Source organism: Vanellus vanellus (assembly GCF_965231255.1).
Source record: "Vanellus vanellus genome assembly, chromosome: 5".
Classification (NCBI taxonomy): Eukaryota; Metazoa; Chordata; class Aves; order Charadriiformes; family Charadriidae; genus Vanellus; species Vanellus vanellus.
In genome coordinates this window covers 66,946,743-66,966,531 of record NC_138910.1, presented here as the reverse complement: position 1 = coordinate 66,966,531, position 19,789 = coordinate 66,946,743, and the positions used below count along the sequence as shown (strand labels likewise).

Here is a 19,789-nt window from a genome sequence, read left to right as displayed (position 1 = left end):
AGGACCAAGATTCAAAAGCAATTCTTGCTGTGTGTACTTGTGGGAGTCAGGTAACTGCTCTGTGGCCTGGGCAGGTTTAAAATAGATGCGGCATTTCCAACCTGGGCTTGAAAAGTTTTGAGGCCTAGGGAAGAAAATTACAATAGAAAATGTACTGTTTAACATTGGTAATGTGGTACATACTAGTCTGGACTTAAAGCCAAAAGTCCTTTATGTGCACATGAAACACATCGTGCCTCCGCTGCAGCACTGCAAAGAAAGGATCATTTACAATATCAGCCCATCTCAGCCTGGAAACTCTTTCTCAGATCAAGGCAGAGGACCTCTCCTGAGATCCCATTAAGCTGCCACGTAAAGCTACGGGTGATAGGCAGGGATTGTCCTATGAGTGCTCGTTCATTACAAAATTAAGTGAGATCTAAAAATTAATTTTATTATGAACTTCAACACACCTTAGAAAAAAGAAGTCATTAATGCTAGACAACTGCTAATGGGGAGAGGTTTCCAAAGATGCCAGCATGACTACGTTTTTTCAAGTGTTTGGCTCCCTCAGCAATCTGACAGCTTCATACTCTTAACTGGAAAAAGTGGAATTCCCTGGCAAGAGTGGGATGTGCTGAATTAGTTCTGCTCCCCTTCGCCTGATGGGAGCAGAGGGGTCCAGAAGGAGCCGATCTGCTGGGGAGAGGGAAGGCTTGCGTGGGAGACGAGCAAACACGAGAGAAGGAAGTGAAGGGCGCAGCCGGGTGGGATCGTCTTTGGGTTCCCTGTACCTCTTCTCTTCCCCGGACTAAGGGTGCAGACTGCTTCCAAGGGTGCCTTAGAGGTGCTTTAGGGAAGGAGAAAAGAAAAAAGCTCATAGCCTGTGTTAGAAGACGTAGCAAATGAAAGTCAATGAGAGTTGAGAAGAAGGGTAAATGCCACAAAATCCCACCCAAAAAACCTTAACATAAAATGCAATACATCCTGCATTTGCAAATACCCAATTTGCAATATTTAGTTTCTAAATATTTTTACCAGTTTTAGGCTGGAGACCTAGCAATTATTAACTCCCCTTATAATTAGCTCACCAGAGACATAATTAACTGATATTTATAAAATGGTTTGAGACCATTGGATAAAGCGTTGCTGTGTAAATACAAAAGTCACATTCTTGCGTGTTCCTCAACTGTACCAGCTATAACAGTATTAGCGTCTCTAAATTTGGTGTAGACAATGGCACTCAGCCATGTTTTAGAAAAAGATCTGTTAGAGAGAAAGAATTTTATCCAGATGAACACGGCACTCCTCTCATTTTCAGAGAACAAAAGCACACTTAGGGAGGAGATTGAGCCTAAGAAGAGAGGGAAGAAAATGCAAACAGTCTCAAAATGTAAATAATTTCTAGATTAGGGTTTCGTATAATGATGCCCTTTCTGCCACTTGTATTGGACTTGAAAATCAAAAACAGATTCCTCTTTTATTTCTTTTTACAGCTGTGCATTGTTTTTATATTAAGTGGAGTCAGCAAAAAGCAGTATAAAAATACCAGTCAAGTGTGAAGAAGCATAACCTAGAGCAGTAAGATTTATACCTGAAAGAATGTTAAAGCTGCCATTTAAGATTTTTAAGTTGTGCTGCCTTTGACTGGATATCATCCTCTGTCTGCATAGCTAATGTAGTCTTTTTATTCTGTTATTACTAGTTGGTCACTAAATTGACCAGAGAAATAGAATTGTGAAAGTGAAAACTATTATGTTTCCAGTTCTGACAGGATGATAGTGCTGTTGCTTCCATCAGTTTCCAACAAGCTATAATTTAGAAATAATGACAGTGGAATGCGCAGTACTGACAGATAATGTACATTCACTGCAATATAGGCATTAGGCAAAACCAGCCCTGGAGGGTGGTATTTGGGTAAAAATACAGTTTTGATTGCTATTGTCTCTACTATGTAGTGGTTTGGAGCATTTAATATCCATTAGTGTTCAGGAATGTATTTTCTTAGGTGTTATACCGTCTAGTGATAATGTATATTGACTTATGTTTTTCAGACTACAGAGTTAAAGATTATAATTCTATGTCTGTGCATTTCTGTTTCTATTTTTTATGTGTCTTTTGTGCTGATATAGATAGGGATTCACTTAAAATACGTACCGTAGGCTTTTATAAAAAGATGAGTTATTGTCCCTGGCTTGAATTTAAGGCACCAGCTATTCAAATTTTCTTCAACCTTGTGGTTTATGGAAACATCACAGTATGTATTACATGAGTAAAATCCTTGTAATATTGAAAACAGCACATGGTATATGTAAGTCCGCGTTATTAACTTTTTGCATTTTCCCCTCCTCTCCTTTTACGTACGTAATTTTCTTTCTGTCCTGTATGTTCATAGGTCAAGCAGAATGCCCAGATTAGCTGAAATACCAATTTTCCCCGAAATTTAGGAGTCTCATTGATGTGGAAGTGACACTTAGATTTCCAAATATTTGGTGGAAGAATTACAAATTTAGACTTACGCATCTCTAAAGATTTTACCCACTGTGTCCTTTCACTGACGCTGCCATGGTGCCGAGATCTGTATGCACTCTTGCGTCATCTGAAAGTAGTAGAATTAACTGCTCTGCACATTCTTGATTACTTTTATGGCAAATGTTAATACACATGAATTACAAAACTAAAGTTTCCAGTAGGTCACTGGAAAAAGAAGGTGAATAAATGCAGGCCAAATACTGGAATCATTAATTAGTTTTGTTGCTCTATCAGACAAAAATCTCACATACGTAGTTGTATTCAGATGTCTAGGTTCAGCAAAGGCAGTAATGAGGATTTTATTTTTTGGTCAAAGAAGTGAAAAGTGCTTCATTTCCCAGCCTTTATGGTTCAAAGTTTAACTGTGAAACACTGACGGTGCCTCCCCCAGCATAGCTGGCGCTCTGCGTGGAGCGGGGCAGGGGCGTTAGTGAGCTTTGTACCATCCCAAAGCAGGTGTGACTATATGAAAATGTCTTTAGAGTCATTGCAGGTTTTGCACACTTTCTTGCAAGGGATAACTTAATGGGCAGTACCCAGCTGTGCAAAGGCTAGCCCTTCTTGTGTGCCGAGATGTGAGGGTAGGCTTTCTATGGGCTCTGCACCAAAAACTCATAAAGAAAGGACTATTTTCAACCAGCATTCAGCTCAGGTAAACGTAACTATATTAATCTGCAATATGAAGATGAAATAAAAATAATCCCATAAATAACTCGGTAATGATTATTCAGTCACATCTAAAGGAAGCATGAGTATACTTCGGAAATAATTTGTTCAAAAATCCTGGATAGCTGATAATGCTGCCACTAAGTAGGGAAAAATACCTGATTTTGCTAATGGCCAGCAATTCAATAGACAAGAATTATCTATTTACTTGAAAAGTACACGAGTAGTTTCAATGCAAAGTTCATGTCTTTTTGCCAGCAGAGATATTTGACACTATTTTTTGTGCTAAGTAATTTCCCCCTCCCTGCCCCATAGGTACGTAAGGAATATGGCAAATGCTTCCGACATTCCTACTGCTGTGGTGGACTACCAACTGAGAGTCCCCACAGTTCAGTGAAGGCATCGACAACGAGAACTAGTGCTCGCTATTCCTCTGGCACTCAGGTAACAAAGATTCTGACAGCATCTTTTAATTAACCTTATTTATAAAAAGCCTACTGAGATGTGTGACAATCAGAAGGACTAATTGTCTTCTCAATATTATAATTTAGATGGCAAATACATACTTCTGCATAGTAGAATTGATTCTTCTTAAACATTTCCTTTTACTTTGGTCTAACGCAAACGCCTTATTTTTCTTGTAATTAGGGGCTGGTTTATAGGAAGGTTTATACCACCATGTTTCATCTAAATTAAATTTAATGAATTAGAGTTTTAATAGCAAAAGAAGGAGTTTCACTCCGTGGTAGAAGCATGGCTTACTTTAGGCCAAAATAAACACAAATATTCTACATAATAGCACGTAAGTAGGAAAAAATCTTTTTATAACTTACTTCTGTCTCACTGCTTTATGTTAACAGAGTCGTATAAGGAGGATGTGGAATGACACTGTGAGAAAACAATCTGAATCGTCTTTTATCTCAGGTGACATCAACAGCACTTCAACACTTAATCAAGGTCAGTCACTGGGAACATTTCCGTTTTAGAAGCCTTAAATTTTATACAGATTTTATATCATTTAACACTGAAGAATTGAAAAGAATGTTTTTTGAAAAAAAATTCTGGAACAAATATTCTCTAAAAGCAGAGTTTTAAAGTCATTCACCAGCGCATTTTAAAACCATGTTCCCTCAACTGGCCCCCCGCTATAGAAGTTGAATTACTCCATTCATGGGAATGTATTTAAATAAGTTTCATCAATAATTTAACTTAAAAGCAAGATCATAATTTTCAATCTTTCCTAACCTTTATAGGTTAAATCTGAAACAGAAATATGAGTGCAGTAACATTTTAATGCATATTTGACTATGATTTTTAGGTGCAGAAATTTTCCCAGTGAAATCTAATTGATATCATTTCTATGCAAAAGATGTCTGTAAAGCATTTATCTTTTCTATTTCAAAGAGCATCATATCTGTCACATGGGATAGAATCCAGATTTTCAGGCACAGAGAAGCCAAAACTCCAGATTTCTCAGTTCAAATAGACTTTGAAATCTGTAACCTCATTCTCATGTCCACTTAGAAGGCGAGGGTATGAAGCAAGACAGAATGTCCCTTCCTTTCTCCTCTTCCCCCTGCATTTTTTTTTAAGGCAGTTTGAGCTAGCAATGGAGGGAAGACTGCTCTGTGCAAGCCAAGTTCAAAGCCTGTTCTTCCACCCATGTCCCTAGGAGAAGAACACGTAGCCCTGATCTCATTGTGACCAGTTCCTGCTCAACTCAGAAAGTTTCAAACAGAAAATTCACCACTGTCAGGGCCGCTGTAAAGCCCTCATCAACCACAACTAGCAAATTTTCCTCCCTTGTTTTTTTTTTTTTCAAGGTTTGGTAGGCACATATACTTCACTCACATTTATTTTGGAAGTGAAAGTGTGGTGTTTTGCAAAAGAAAAGATTTCAGAAAGCATGATTCTAGATAAGACCTGTGTGTCTCACTGCTCCTGCCATCTAAGTCTTGTATGTTCCTGTGGCAAAATCAAAATTAAGTAACTTCTCCTAAGTAGAAAATGTATATTTTTCATGCCCAAGAAAGAAGTACATTACATTCCAGTGTCTTCTTAAAATCCTGTAAATACACTATAGCTGAAAGTCTGGGATTTTACCTTAATTTGATGTCTCTGACTCCGGAGGCTTGCTCCAAGCATGCTGCAACCCTCAGTTAATTCAGAGTTGGACAAAGGTCTTGAAAGCTTCTACCTGTTTTGGAGCTCTGGTCTCAAGTCACTGGAGATGTTCTGCCATGATTAGAAAAATTGATATAATCTTTATTCTGGTAGAATATTGTCACTATCTCAGTGATTCATACATACAGGGGTAGTTTAATAATTAATGGCAAGTGTCATTTGTCCTTTAAAATAAAAGTCAAGCTTTTAAAGGTGGCAAAAATTTTGTGTTGAAAAGAAAATTCTCTGTAACTATAGATTACAGGTAACAATTCTAACAAAGATTCAACATAGTACACAGAAAAAAAAAAACAAGCAAAATATATTTCCGTTAGTATTTCTGGTAATAAGTGCATTACAACTGAAAAAAGTATGATAAAACCTTTGTAGTTGTTAACTGACACAAACTTTGAAATAAGATTAGCATTATCGGGCAATAATTCTCTGAATCTTGGAATTTTCCTCTCATTTCTTCTACCAAGTGTCTATGGTAGTACAAAAGCATTAATATTTGGAATATATACTATCTTTTTCTTACCAAATAAAAATATCTGTACTAGAAAAATATAGCTGGCACTTTAGTTGTCCTTGGGTCTTTAATACACTGATCCTGATATACTGCTGTGCAATGCAATAGAAAAGAAAGTGGAATTTTTACCGTAATGAAACATCCAAAGTTAGTTTTAAATCACAGCATTTCGTGTGTGGATTTTTTGTCATTATTCTAACCCATTTTTCTTCTAATAGCTGGAAATCAGAGATTAATTGACTTTTTAATAATGTCTCAAGATATACTGATTTTTTTTCTAATTATTCAATGAGTTGTTTAAATGGTGTTGCATTAACATGTAAAACAGGTTCAAAACTAAATCTATTGATGTAGTATTTTGCTTCATCGTACACTGTTTGTAAACTGATTGTTTAAAGAAAATTTGTCATTCGAGGAATTCTTTTCTAAAACCTGGCAGTTGATAAATTTGCAGCATGAATGTCCCGGGAGAAAATGTGAATGCTCTGATTTCTTAGAGCAAATATTTTGCTTTCCCCTCAGCATGCATACTTTTGCATATACTAAGATATGCTTCTTCCCGTTTGTCACCCACTGTCTGTTTGAAAACAGCAATTCCCTTCCATTATCCATGTGTTTTTAATAAAGTGAATAACAGCTCTGATCCTGTCATAAGACATTTTTCAATACCTTTCGGTTTGAGAAATTCAGTTCTCTCAATTCTGGACAGAAGTGTTCCATACAATCATTTCTAAAGTTATAATAGCTTTATGTAGTACCTTGATCTCTACACATTTAATTGCTATTCTTGTGTAACAGTGATTTTGTATACATTAGTAAATGTCACTCTCACCAGATGTTTACTTTGGGGATTTGGACAGCACCTGTGAATTACTGGAATCTAACTGTATTTTCCTACTCCCATTTCAAATACGTAGCTCAAATACATTCAGAAATTTTCAGCTGAATTACATTTGACAAGTCCTACATGATTCATGATGAATAAAAAATATTCTTTATTGAAACTGTCAGCCTGAAATTAAAGAACTGACATTTTTTTCTGTTTCTTTTGCTTTAGGAATGACTGGCAATTACCTACTAACAAACCCTCTTCTCCGACCACACGGCACTAACAACCCCTATAACACATTGCTCGCTGAAACAGTTGTATGTAATGCCCCTTCAGCTCCTGTGTTTAACTCACCAGGTGTGCTTCTACTTCCTGAATAAAACCGCTTTTCTTGGCTCGCTCCAAATGCCTTCTTTTCCCTAGATAGAAACTCAAGTTGCAATACCCTAGCTGTACATTCTGAATTTCTGTCAGTTCGAGAAATGCAGTGTTGCCGATGTCAGCTTGTAAAACTGCACTATATTATAGTAATGCCTTTGCCATAACAGTATTTACCAATAATTATCCATGTTTTTAACACAGGTGGCATAAATCTTAATATACTATTACAGGACTGACACCACATGGTCCGAGAGCCCATCTTCAAGATATATATCACTTAGAGGTATCATGTCTACGCAATATAAGGTTGACTCTAAAGCTTGCTGAGAAAAACCTGCTTATGGAATGGATTAGATACTAAAGCAGCGCAAGGCATCTTGACACCTTTGGATACCCCAGTGTAGACAATTGTATCCAGCGTCAAATAGATCTAAACTATAGTATAGTGCAGCTTTATGGTAGATCATTTTCCTGTAGGAAGATCTTGAGATTAACAGTTAGAACAGTTTAGTTCTGCAGGAATAAAGGGTGTCATCACTTACCTAACATGTTGTTGTTTCGTTATCTAGTTGCATTTTTTAACTACGGTGCAATTCATCAGTAAATATGTAGCAGTTACTGTTTGATGAGTCATGAGATCACTGTAGTATAACTGCAATGATAAATCTTTGATAAAGAGCTCATAAAACCTTGTTTCCAGTTTTTATTTCAAGTTTCCTTTTTAACTGAACTGTAGTTTCTATTTTCATTCTCTTGTTTTCTTACTTTCCTTATGCTTTCCTCTAGCAACCTACAGAGAGACAAGTATGGGAGTAAAACTTAACTTTGCCTATCAAATGTAAATTTTTTCAGCATGATTTTTAATGGGCACAATTAAAACATAACTAGCGGTCATGAAGTAGACTCAGCGGGCAAGTGGTTCACAATTTGCAAATGAAACGTTTCCACATTCAAAAAGTACTTGCATACTGCTTTTTGGGAAACGACTTGAGGTCTGTAGCAAACCCTATTGGTAACAGAAGTTATGCAATGCTGAAACAATTTGCTGTTTAAAACCAAAGCAGTGTCAAGCAGAAATGCTCAACCATTTACTTATATTTTTACATTCCCACAGTAATCTTGCTACAGGCTATGGAAAGATTTCAAATGAATTACCTGATTGTGGGCAACAAAATTTGCCTCATCAAACCAATTTGAATATATTCTAGCATTCTTAACTCTGCAGTATATCATAGAAAACTCATTTTGGATCATCAGATATATTTTGGTATCTGTACAGCAGAAGAAAAGAGAATTAAAATTATAGAATTAAATCACTTTCATGAGGGAAATGAATCCCAGCATGTGGTCCATGTGTTGTCTACGTTTATAAATGCCATATGTTCTATGCAGCTAAATCCATTGCAAGAAAAATCTTGGAACGTATATGAAATTGCAGAACTACAAAGTTGTTTAATCAAAGCTTAAAGAGACCTTTCAAACAACTCTCATCACTGTTTAAATTAGTACACATGGAGAGGAGTTAACAATAACGCAAATACAAAATGGTTTGCAAATTACTCAGAATTTATTTGGAAATTATTACTCTATTTTTTAAAGTTGAAGACAAAAATCTTTTCATGAGAAAATGCAATTACTTTTTAATTGAAAACAATATTTTCCAGAGAAGATTGGATTTTCTAGGATAAGCTGCAGCTTTAATTATGAAAAAAAAAAACAAATGGGAGAATGTATAATCTTTTCCAAAACAATGTTTTTCTTATACTCCTCCAAGCCTTGCATATAATGCAGCAGCCTCACAGTGGTCAGTCTCATTTCAGTAAAGTCACTCCATTCTTTCTTTACTTCCAGACATATCTGTAGATAAAGTGATTTTCTAGGAATGCTCTAACCATCTGACTTTCCATGGTTCAGACTGTTTAATTTTTTTCAAAGTTTTTTTTTTCTTTTTTTTTTTTTTCCTTTGCTTTGGAAGCACTGTGCTGTCATAGTTTACATGTCTTTGTGTCTATAGGAAAACCTTTTCTTTATCGTGTTACCAAAAAAAAAAAAAAAAAAGCCAAAACCAAAAACATAAAGACCTTAATCATCATAAGACTTCATTCCCCCCCCCCCCCTTTAAACTTCTTTTCATGTTTCCAGCAGACTTACCCAATCTGTCATTCCTCCAGCAGCTATGAGATATCAGCCGTGGCTGATTTCCTCTTCCCATTCCACAACTAATATTTATTCTTTGGTTTAATTTCTGTGACCCATACTTACAGAAATTCCTAACATTTCTGCATTTGACTTCCATGCCCATGGTAACTGTGGGCCTAACTCTTAATTAACTATTCTGGTTCATTCAGCGCTGTCACTGTGACTGATGCAGACTGCAGGCAAACTTTGACCTTTAGAAGCCTGGGGCCGTTGTTGGCAGACAGAATATTAGTGCAAAAAAATTACATTAAGTGGGAAAAGAAAAGCTGTTATTGCTTAGTAATCTAATTTGCTGAACCCTTGCTCTGACTAAGTTGCTGAGAAGCTCAGTAATTCTTCATCATGTTACAATAAATCATTTTACTTTCTTTTATATATCAGCTACTCTTAGGCCAGATAGCCTGAGCAGACAGACATGATGTGAGTTGTCCAAAGTGAGTCATTCCACCTGCTGTCTATCGTGTTGTTGGATGGTGCTTGTGGGCCCTGGTCCCTGTAGTGTGAAAGATGGCTGTCCTTGTTTAACATAAATTCTTTGTATTTATCCATTTTTTTCATTCTTTTCTTTACTTCATCTCAAAAAAAAAAAAAAAAAAAGGAAAAAATGTTAGAAATGTTGTTAAAGTAGTTGCTTGCCAGTTATGTGGGTTTATGTTGTACATTTACCTTCAGTTATGTCTGTGATCTAATTCCTTTTTAATTTAGTGTCGTTTAGGACAAATTCTGTTAATTTTGTTTTTCTAAATCATGGTGGTGTACTTCAAAACATAGATGTTTCCAAATGAATTGCTTTGCATTACATATGCAAGGGCATGGAGTGAACAGTTCCTTGTGGAAAAGTCACAGAATTGACACTAAATTAAGAAATTAAAATGCCACTATTCCCCACAGGAAATACACGTGACTATTTTTAAAATGCATCTTTCCTATAAGGTGTGCGACTGTTTACATTTGGGAATGTTCAATAACCTAACTTTCCTCAAGTCTCACTTTCAAGTACAACTTTGTCCTGAACTACATTAAAGAACTTTGTTAAAGAAAGAATAGTTACGTGACAAAGAGCACATCAGGCAATAACCAGAGCTGTTCCTTTCCCTTTCAGGACATTCACTGAACAATGCCAGGGATACAAGTGCCATGGATACTCTACCGCTAAATGGTAATTTCAACAACAGCTACTCATTGCGCAATGGAGACTATAACGACAGTGTGCAAGTTGTAGACTGTGGACTAAGCCTGAATGATACTGCTTTTGAGAAAATGATCATTTCAGAGTTAGTGCACAACAACCTGCGGGGCGGCAGCAAGAACCACAACCTGGAGCGCACGCTACCAGCCAAAGCTGTGATCGGCGGGAGCAGTAGCGAAGATGACGCCATCGTGGCAGATGCCTCATCTTTGATGCACAGTGACACCCCCGGGCTGGAGCTCCACCACAAAGAGCTTGAGGCCCCACTCATTCCTCAGCGGACTCACTCCCTTCTGTACCAGCCCCAGAAGAAAGTGAAGACCGAGGGAACCGACAGCTACGTCTCACAGCTGACAGCCGAGGCTGACGACCACCTCCAGTCCCCCAACAGAGACTCTCTTTACACGAGCATGCCCAATCTCAGAGACTCTCCGTATCCAGAGAGCAGCCCCGACGTTGAAGAAGATCTCTCTCCCTCCAGGAGGAGCGAAAGCGAGGACATTTACTACAAGAGCATGCCAAACCTAGGAGCTGGCCATCAGCTTCAGATGTACTATCAAATCAGCAGGGGTAATAGCGACGGCTATATAATTCCCATTAACAAGGAAGGATGTATTCCAGAAGGGGATGTTAGAGAAGGACAAATGCAACTAGTGACAAGCCTTTAATAGTGTAGCAAAGAAATATTAAAGGCCACGTACAAGTATTAAAAAGACTTACTCGGCCCCAAGCAGGCTCCCTCCTATCTGCTTGAAGAGACAATTCTGTTGACCCTGTGGTTCTCCAGTAACGGGGATGACTGGACCTCGCAGTTCTGTGAATTTTTATAAAACAAAAACTTTGTATATACACAGAGTATACTAAAATGAATTATTTGTTACAAAGAAAAGAAATACCAACAAGGTATTTTAAGATATCTTCTGCTGCTGAATTTAACAAAATTGTGAAAAAAAAAACGAGAAATAAACACTTTCCAGCCATTTTACTGCAGCAGCTTGTGAACTAAATTTGTAAATATGGCTGCACCATTTTTTTTTCTAGGCCTACATTGTATTATATACAAGGCGTAGGCTCTAAAATCCTGTGGGACAAATTTACTGTACCTTACTATTCCTGACAAGACTTGCAAAAGCAGGAGAGATATTCTGCATCAGTTTGCAGTTCACTGCAAATCTTTTCCATTAGGGCAAAGATTGAATACTTGTCTAACCACTAGCAATCAAGCCACAGGCCTTATTTCATATATTTCCTCAACTGTACAATGAACCGTTCTCATGAAAAAATGGCTAAAGAAATTATATTTTGTTCTATTGCTAGGGTAAAATAAATACATTTGTGTCCAACTGAAATATAATTGTCATTAAAAAATAATTTTAAAGAGTTTGAAGAAAATATTGTGAAAAGCTCTTGGTTGCACATACGTTATAAGCTGTTTTTCTTACACTCTGTTCATAGTACGGTAGTATGTTTAAAATGCAAGTTCTACCCGTTTTCACTTATTTTTCACTGTAAACAGTGTTCTGCTTTGACAAGTTAGTTTTTATTCTTACGTTTTGAATTTTTATTGCCAAAAACCATAATTTGGGGAGAAAATTGTTTTAGAAGCCAATTATGCCAAGCCTTGCACAAATTTGGTATAGCTAACGAAGATTGTAACTCAATTCCCTGTTCATTCTTTAATCGGGGTTGGGTGGTAAGGGGTAAAGGGGACACTGGACACTTCTCACAAGCTTTCTCGTGAATAAAAGGTGCCTGTCCTTCAAAAAAAAAAAAAAATAAAACATAACTATTACTCTTCCATATTCCTTCTGCCTATATTTAGTAATTAATTTATTTTATGATAAAAATCTAATGAAATGTAAATTGTTTCAACAAAATTCTGCTTTTTTCATCCCTTTGTGTAAACCTGTTAATAATGAGCCCATCACTAATATCCAGTGTAAAGTTTAACACCTGTTTGACAGTAAATAAATGTGAATTTTTTTCCAAATAGGTAAAATGTGCATTATTATGTACGAAGCATAATTGGCATCAGCAGTCCTTCAACCCAGCTGTATCCTGCTTAGAATGGCTTCTTTACATTTCACGAATACAATAGAAGCTGTCTGTATAGCTCTACAGAAAAAAGGTCGTCTTTACTATTCATTACGCTAGTCACAGTTGGGTAGGATCAAACTCAGACATAGCAGGGTCATTAGGAAAATGTACTGTAATTTCATGTATTTACATAACTTTTAAGTAGGCATTTCTACTGAAATTAAAAATAAGGTGGTAAACACCACTGTCATATTCTCGGCAACAGTAATTAGCAGTTAATTATTAGTGATGAAGATACATTGTTGCAGTGGGAAAAACATGAATAAGCAGCATTTGGATAGCACTCCGAGTGCTATCCAAATAATTAATCCATCACGGCACTGTTTTGAGTTAGATAAATAAGCACGACTGTCCCCCTTTTTATCAGACTAGAGAACTGCACAAGGCAGCTGATGCCCAAGATGTTACCTACAAATCAGTGGCAAAATTAGAAGTCTGAAGTCTTTGTTGTCTGGATTCCCAAGCCTCTTCTGTTCCTCTCAACCAGGGCCTCTCAAAGATAACGCCACGGACTTCAGTTGTCACAGCTTCCAAAAATGTGTTCTTCCAAATAACTCTAAAATTGATGCCCCGTCGCCACAGAGACCACCGTTTCATGCGTGGCCACTGTGACTATATATGAGAAGAGCGAAATTTCATTTGAAAGCTGTAGCAATTCTGTTACCTTCTAATGCATTGGAATAGATAAAGTCCATTTGGAAAATAAATAGGATGCATTTTGGAAAAGTTTGGATTTCAGAAGAATATTTTGGGCAAGACTTCCTGCTGCTGAGACAATTCAGACTCTGTAAAAAAAAAAAAAAAAAAAAATCCAGGTTGAGATGGAACCGTGGGGTTCAGGTAACCTCAATATATCTGTAATCAGGCCTGTGACACCGTAGCAATTGTTCTTGAAGAAAAAGGCATCTTCACCATCGACCCTACTGTTAACTCTTGCCAGTATGTTCCTTAACAGATAAAAGTTACTATGCTTACAGTAGAGTCACTGGAACATTTAAAATTTAATCAGAAACTGTTTACTTCCATTTAGTAGACACGCTTTAAACGTCTGAGGTCTCTATGAAATAAGAATTTGTTCTGATTCAGGGTATATAGCAGACTCTTTGGAGCAAAAATGATTCCCTTGGTCTGTCTGGCAACTTAAAAGTGTACTTGCTGCCTTCTACCTAGGAAATCATGTCTTAGGGATTTCAAAATTGTGGTGCTCAAGTAATTACAGTACACATGACCTAATAACATCACCGACTTTCAGCAGAATCTTCAACCCTAGTTCGAGCAAGTACTCCTTTGTGTCTAACTAAAGGTGGCAAAACTACATGCTGGAAAAAGGTTTGTAGCGTTGTGATCTTAAATATATATTCAATTGCAAATGTAACAAGCATTCATAAAACAAGAAAATGTAGCTGATGAGCCTAAGATGAACCAGCTGAACCTAAGTACCATAAGGGAATTCTTTTGTTAGCTTCTTTGTAATGTAGATGTTGCTTTTTAGTGAGCCTGGTTTTTTTAATGTTATGCTAGTGAGTGTCCTGTGTTTAGCTAGCAGCTAGCAGGCGGTACCTTGCCAAATTTCTGTTGGTGTAACTTCTCAGTGTAGTAGGTTACAGTATAATTATATAGCCGACAGCTTATTGTAATTTCTTTATGTTCTCTCTCACGTTCCTGCCATCTTGTCTTGGGACCAGAAGGACAGAAGAATTCAGAGGAAGAGTTCGAGAATAGTGAAATAATGACAGCAGAATTAATGGAAACAAGTGTTTCTTCAGGGTCATCAGTTAACCAGTTCCTATGATGGTGCCAAGGATATGCTGCTATTTTAGGCACTGTCTTTCCGAAGAGCTGTAATTTTCTTATGGCTAGTAATCTCCTGTTAGTATCAGTGTTAACCCTACTGGCTCAGTTCAATTCTTCCTTGTAACTTCAGTCCAGTTATATTAATTCCTACAAAAGATTAAATGGGATGTGCATTTAGTGAACTGTTGTATAATGGTGCTATGCATTGTTTAATATAAAATACATCTCAATTCTACATAAGTGAACCATAACATGAAGAAATGCAACACTGGTAATACCTTTATAGTTAAAATTAACCTTTATCTGTGAATTCTACAATACACCTTTGCTTCTTTTAAATTGGAAATGAAACTACTAATAAAGTTTACATATATTCACTTATGTAGGCAATAAAAGGTGTTTCAAATTGACATAAGTTATGGATAAAATATGTGTCATATTTTACGTCCTAATTTTTAAGGAATTGTTTTTCTGAACTACTCAGACATCAAGAGAACAACAACAAAAAAAGTAAACAGTCCTGTATACTGTTGATATCCCACTTTGCCTCAAAACTAACAAAACTCGTCTTCTAGACTTGATTATATGACAGCATATGCTAGTGTAAAGTTTTATCCCCGAATAAAATTATTTTTTAAATCAAGAGACGCTACAGGTAAACCATTATACGTACACAGACATCGTCACTGGGGTTTTAACTCACTACTTCTAGGGGACGACAGAGAATGAAAAGCGATGGGACACAGCTCTTGCCCTGCAAAGACCCGTACGCCAGGGAGGTCGCAGTAAAGCACACCTTAGGGGTTTTTTTTTAAACAGACGGTGACAGTCACCCTCCACGTTTATGAAGAGCGTTGCTACCATTTCGGTAAGGAAGGGTCTTGCTCTATGGCTGCACTATGAGATAAGGACCCCGGATTTACGGCTGCCACTGGCATGCCCGGGCTGTACCCCACAACTACACCACGAGTTGGAATCCAGCTTTGCGTTGAATTTGGGGCTAAAAATTAGCACTGCCACAGCCCTGGAAGCAAGAGGCCCGTGCCTCTCGTTTATATAAACACTTGTAAATTAGTAGGAATTCAAATTCACGGATCCAGCTCAATCATCCAGCTCCAACAAAAGTCTGGAGTAAAGGTTCATTAGGACCCTGTCTATTTCAACAGAGCGTTTGGGTTTTTTTTCAGTAAAATCCTTCATGTGATTTTCAGAATGACAACTTCCAAATCCTTTTATTCATGCAGGATAAATTCTCAATGGTATTTCATTAATTCATGCCTAAGAGCATTAATATCTCTTCTTACTGTATTATGTCATCATTAATCTCAGCCGCTCCCCATCAAAGTTCCTGGCATGTGAAACGGATCACACCACGGTGCAGCCTGAGTGGTTATAATGCTCCTGAAAATCATGCAAGCCTCAACTCGGCAGCGAGGAGATTTTAAAAGACCTTTCCATATAATGCACCAGCTGCTGAAGTCGTCAGTCCAGGATCCCAGACAGGGGAAGTCATTGTCGCAGAAATAACATTCAGAGTAGGTAGTGTTACCAAGAAAATTCTTCTACAGCGAAGTTTATGTAATTCTTAACCATTTCTTCCTTGGGTGCACACCTCCTCCTGCGTGTTGGAGTAGGAGCCCAATGGAGACACAATGGAGACTGCACCGCCAACCACTTTGACGTTTAGAGGCAGGAAAGCTGAGCACAAAACCATCTCTGCACATTAAAAGGTCTGATTCACAAATAGGAAGCAGCAGGTTAGTATCTGTACAGGCTTTTCTGACGGAGAAGCAGGATTCTGAATAAGCAGCACTGAATCGCTATCTGGAATAACCGTTCCAGTCCTCTAGTAGCATAAGAATGGCTTTCAGATGGCATAATGCTGCTGATCCTTCAGCCTCCATGATTGCTTAAGAGAATGACTCCCAAAGGTTAACGAGGTTTTCATGAAAATAATTCATTTTCATTCACTTTAAATATACCACTTTGCTGCTTTTCTTTTCCGCATTAGCACAATAAATAGAAACTTCCCAGCTTGTGTTCTTTCTACCACTCATTGTTTTAAATACTTCCCCTCTGTCTCCTATTACTCGACTCCTTTCTAAACAAACCCTTGTTTTCAGCCTCCTCCATTTCTCTAATCATTTAGTTGCCAGTCCACAGTACTATGTTTTGTCAGCATGCTTTCAAATTATGGGTGAATTGTTATTGTTGATTTATGGATGGAATTGTATTTTCTACTCTGGGCTTTTTTCTCCCCCCCCCACCCCCCCCCGGTCTCACATCATCTTTTGTTTTCATAGTATCCCTTCACAACACAATTTTTTCCACTAAGCTGATCATAACAAGTAATGACCTAAATAGTTATGGCTAATTTAGAAGACTGCAAAGCCTACAAATACTTGCAATTATTCCCCTGAATATGCGCCCAACCTTGTATTTGTCAGCATTGCATTTCATCTGCATCACACTGCCCATTTATTCCCTTTGTTAACCCAGGTCACTCACAATCTTCCCGAGTTCTGATTAACTGAAATAATTCTCTGTTAACAGCAAACAGTGCCACCTTTCAGATAGCGCGTTCATTCCCTTTTTCAGATAGCACCAGTTTGAATACAGACTGTTGGGGCACTATACCATTAGCCTTTTGCCGTGATAAAAAAATTGACCATTTAATCCTGCTCTCCCTCTTAGTTTCTAACGCACAACTACTTTAGCTCTCACTTCCTCACTACTGCTTTGCTTAAACGGCTTCTTGGTAGGGACATTTTTACAAGGAATTTTTTTTTTTTCTTTTTAAAATCCAAATAAATTACATCAACCATTCCCTCTACTCTCAGCAGCTGCACAATTGACTTAATTTTAGTATGTTAGAGCGGCACAGTTTTCTTGCCCTAAAGCACTTACATCTCTTTCGGCAATGTTTCCTCTGCACTGTGTGCTTAAATGCGGAGCTGCTAGATGTCAGACCCAAAAAGCACTTAACTGTTCAAAGGGAAGCTCAGGTGGCATTTAGGCACTGAAATCCCAAGGTACATCGACCACAAGTAAAACAGGCCTCACTTCAGGGGCTGAAGTAAATCTAACCTTGCAGACACATATATATTTGTCACTAAAGTCTTTTTGTCGTCCCAAGTTCTACTACTGCGTGTGTGCAGCCATGTCGTCACGTGCCAAGGCAAACTGGGCACCACCAGCAGTGTCACTGCCTCGTCGTGTGTGTCACCACAGCCTCCGAATGCCACGATCCAGAAATTAGGTTACAAAGGGGCTCCTTCCCTCCCCCTGCTGAAGCCACTGTCCTGACTAGAATTACAATTTGGAGATACGAGCTAAGCCCTGTAAGTCTGTGTAACTTTGAGGTGTGAATGCCACCACCGAAGCTCTGCACCACCCACTGATCTGCCCGTACTTCAGCTGGCTCACTGCAGCCAGAGCTGCCTTTGCAGATCTTGCCAAATCTCTGCCAGCCCCTGTGTATCTCTGCTATGGAAAACAGGCTGCAAAATGTCTCCCAGCTCTGTGTTTTCACCACATGCCAGCTGAAGGCTCTGACAACACCAGGTTTACCGTTCGTGTTGCAAGAGGGTCACAGATCCAAAAACGCCACAGGTTTTGACGTAATGTACATCATGCATGAGGGGCTGTGTGAAGCTCCTGAATGGCCACGTGGCGCCGTGTTCGTGGTACCGGCCATGCCATGTGGCCTGCAGGGTGGCGTGTAGATGCTCTCTGGCCAAAGGTGAGCACCACAACACCAAGGGGCACTAAGGGCCCTCCATTTCACTGGAAGTGTTGTCAAGCATTGGAACAGGCTGCCCAGGGAAGCGGTTGAGTTGCCATCCCTGGAGATATTTAAAAGACGTGTAGATGTGGTGCTGAGGGATGTGGTTTAGTGGCGGACTTGGCAGTGCTAGGTTGACAGTTGGACTTGATGTTCTTAAAGGTCTTTCCAACCAAAACGACTCTATGAGTCTATTTGCCCCACGCAGCTTCTGGATAAGAAACTCAAAGTGTCAAAACTGGGTTGGCCAGAGTAGTTAGTCCCTCAGCGTGCCACTGAAGACCTGCTCACAGTGGCCTACTCCTTTCAATATCTGTGCTGAGTTACAGTCATGCTACTGCTGCAACTGTTGACCTGGGCACTCAGCGCTCTGTTTCTCACAGGCAGGAGTAGCTTAATGTGAAGCTACTGCTAAAAACCTTCCTGAGGAGAGCGTCAGCTGTAGCTGAAATGGCTGGTGGCAGGGTTGTCTCCATGACAAAGCACAAACACATGCAAGTTTATATGAAACAGTGAAGGTTTCCAAGCACATTAGAGGCTGCTGGAAGAGCCAGAGCCTGGACTTTTTTTTCAAAAGCTGGGGCGGGGAAGGGAATACAGACAGATGGAGAAGAAAATAAAAGGATAATATGAATCAAATGAGGGACAGAATTAATTTTGCCTTTTCGCATTTGTCTCCTTTCCAGCACCACTAGCTGCTGCCTCTTCAAGGCAAGAGAGAAAAATCTTACTCGTGTCCATCCGTTTAGTTAATTTGACAAAATACTTCAGCTTAGTGAAGCATTTCTACCCTTCAAACTTGTGAATTCGTGTTTATGGCCTGGCATTGCCAGATCACAACATGCTTACAGCAAGCAGTCTCGAAATTTATCATTCCAAACATATCTTGACATTTTCAAAGCAGAATTTCAAAACTGAATTTAACCAAAACCACTTATTTCAATGGACCAAAGCTACCACTCACAAAACGAGTGAAAATGAAGAAAACATTCAACGCGCCAGGTGAGAGAAAGTCAGTTAGGCATTTGCCTTAGCATAGGCTTCCCATAAATTATCCAGCGCAGTTTTCTAAAGCTATGAATACAGCCTTCCCTGAGAACAAGACCGATCAGTACCAGCAGGGCAGTGTTACCTATCCAGAGGTGCTGGTAATGCACACAGTTATTATATTCCTCAGCATCGCTTAAGGAATATCTGGTCTACATGTCCACTCTTAAAAGCTATATATCTGCAGAGACAACGTTTGTCTCATATCTAAAGGGTTGCTGGCCCAACGAATACTAAGAGTAAGTAACCAAAAGTGTAAGTAAAAGTGACACCTATACATAGAGAAGGTTAACCTACATGTATGGCCAAAAGTCCTTCTACAAAGTGGTGTGTAATTTGCTGAGGACTTTTCGCGATCCAACTTCTGCGTGCACAGAAGTTGCTCTTAATGCAGACGCAGAGAGTACAAGAAGCTACGGTCTGGACAGGCTGACATCTAAAGTAAGCAGGTAGCTGCTGCAGGGCGTTTCTCCTAGGTCTTAGCAAAAGTTTGTTGTAGATTAACTGGCACTTAGGGGACTACTTGGTCTCCCCACGTCAAGATAAGAACATGCTACACGCTGCTTATAGTTATAAGTGTTCTAATTAGGTCGACTTGAT

General features: G+C 38.6%; 1 protein-coding gene across 1 annotated transcript in view; it reads left to right on the top strand.

Moving 5' to 3' along the window:
* Positions 1-12,763, top strand: part of ADGRL2 (adhesion G protein-coupled receptor L2) — a 161,837-nt gene extending 149,074 nt beyond the window's left edge. Inside the window, exons 19-21 of the mRNA XM_082483169.1 lie at positions 3,493-3,621; positions 4,038-4,134; positions 10,381-12,763. Of these exons, the coding sequence (XP_082339295.1) occupies positions 3,493-3,621; positions 4,038-4,134; positions 10,381-11,135 (981 nt within the window). The 3' untranslated portion in view covers positions 11,136-12,763. The remainder of the gene's footprint in view (positions 1-3,492; positions 3,622-4,037; positions 4,135-10,380) is intronic.
* The last annotated feature ends 7,026 nt before the right edge of the window (positions 12,764-19,789 follow it).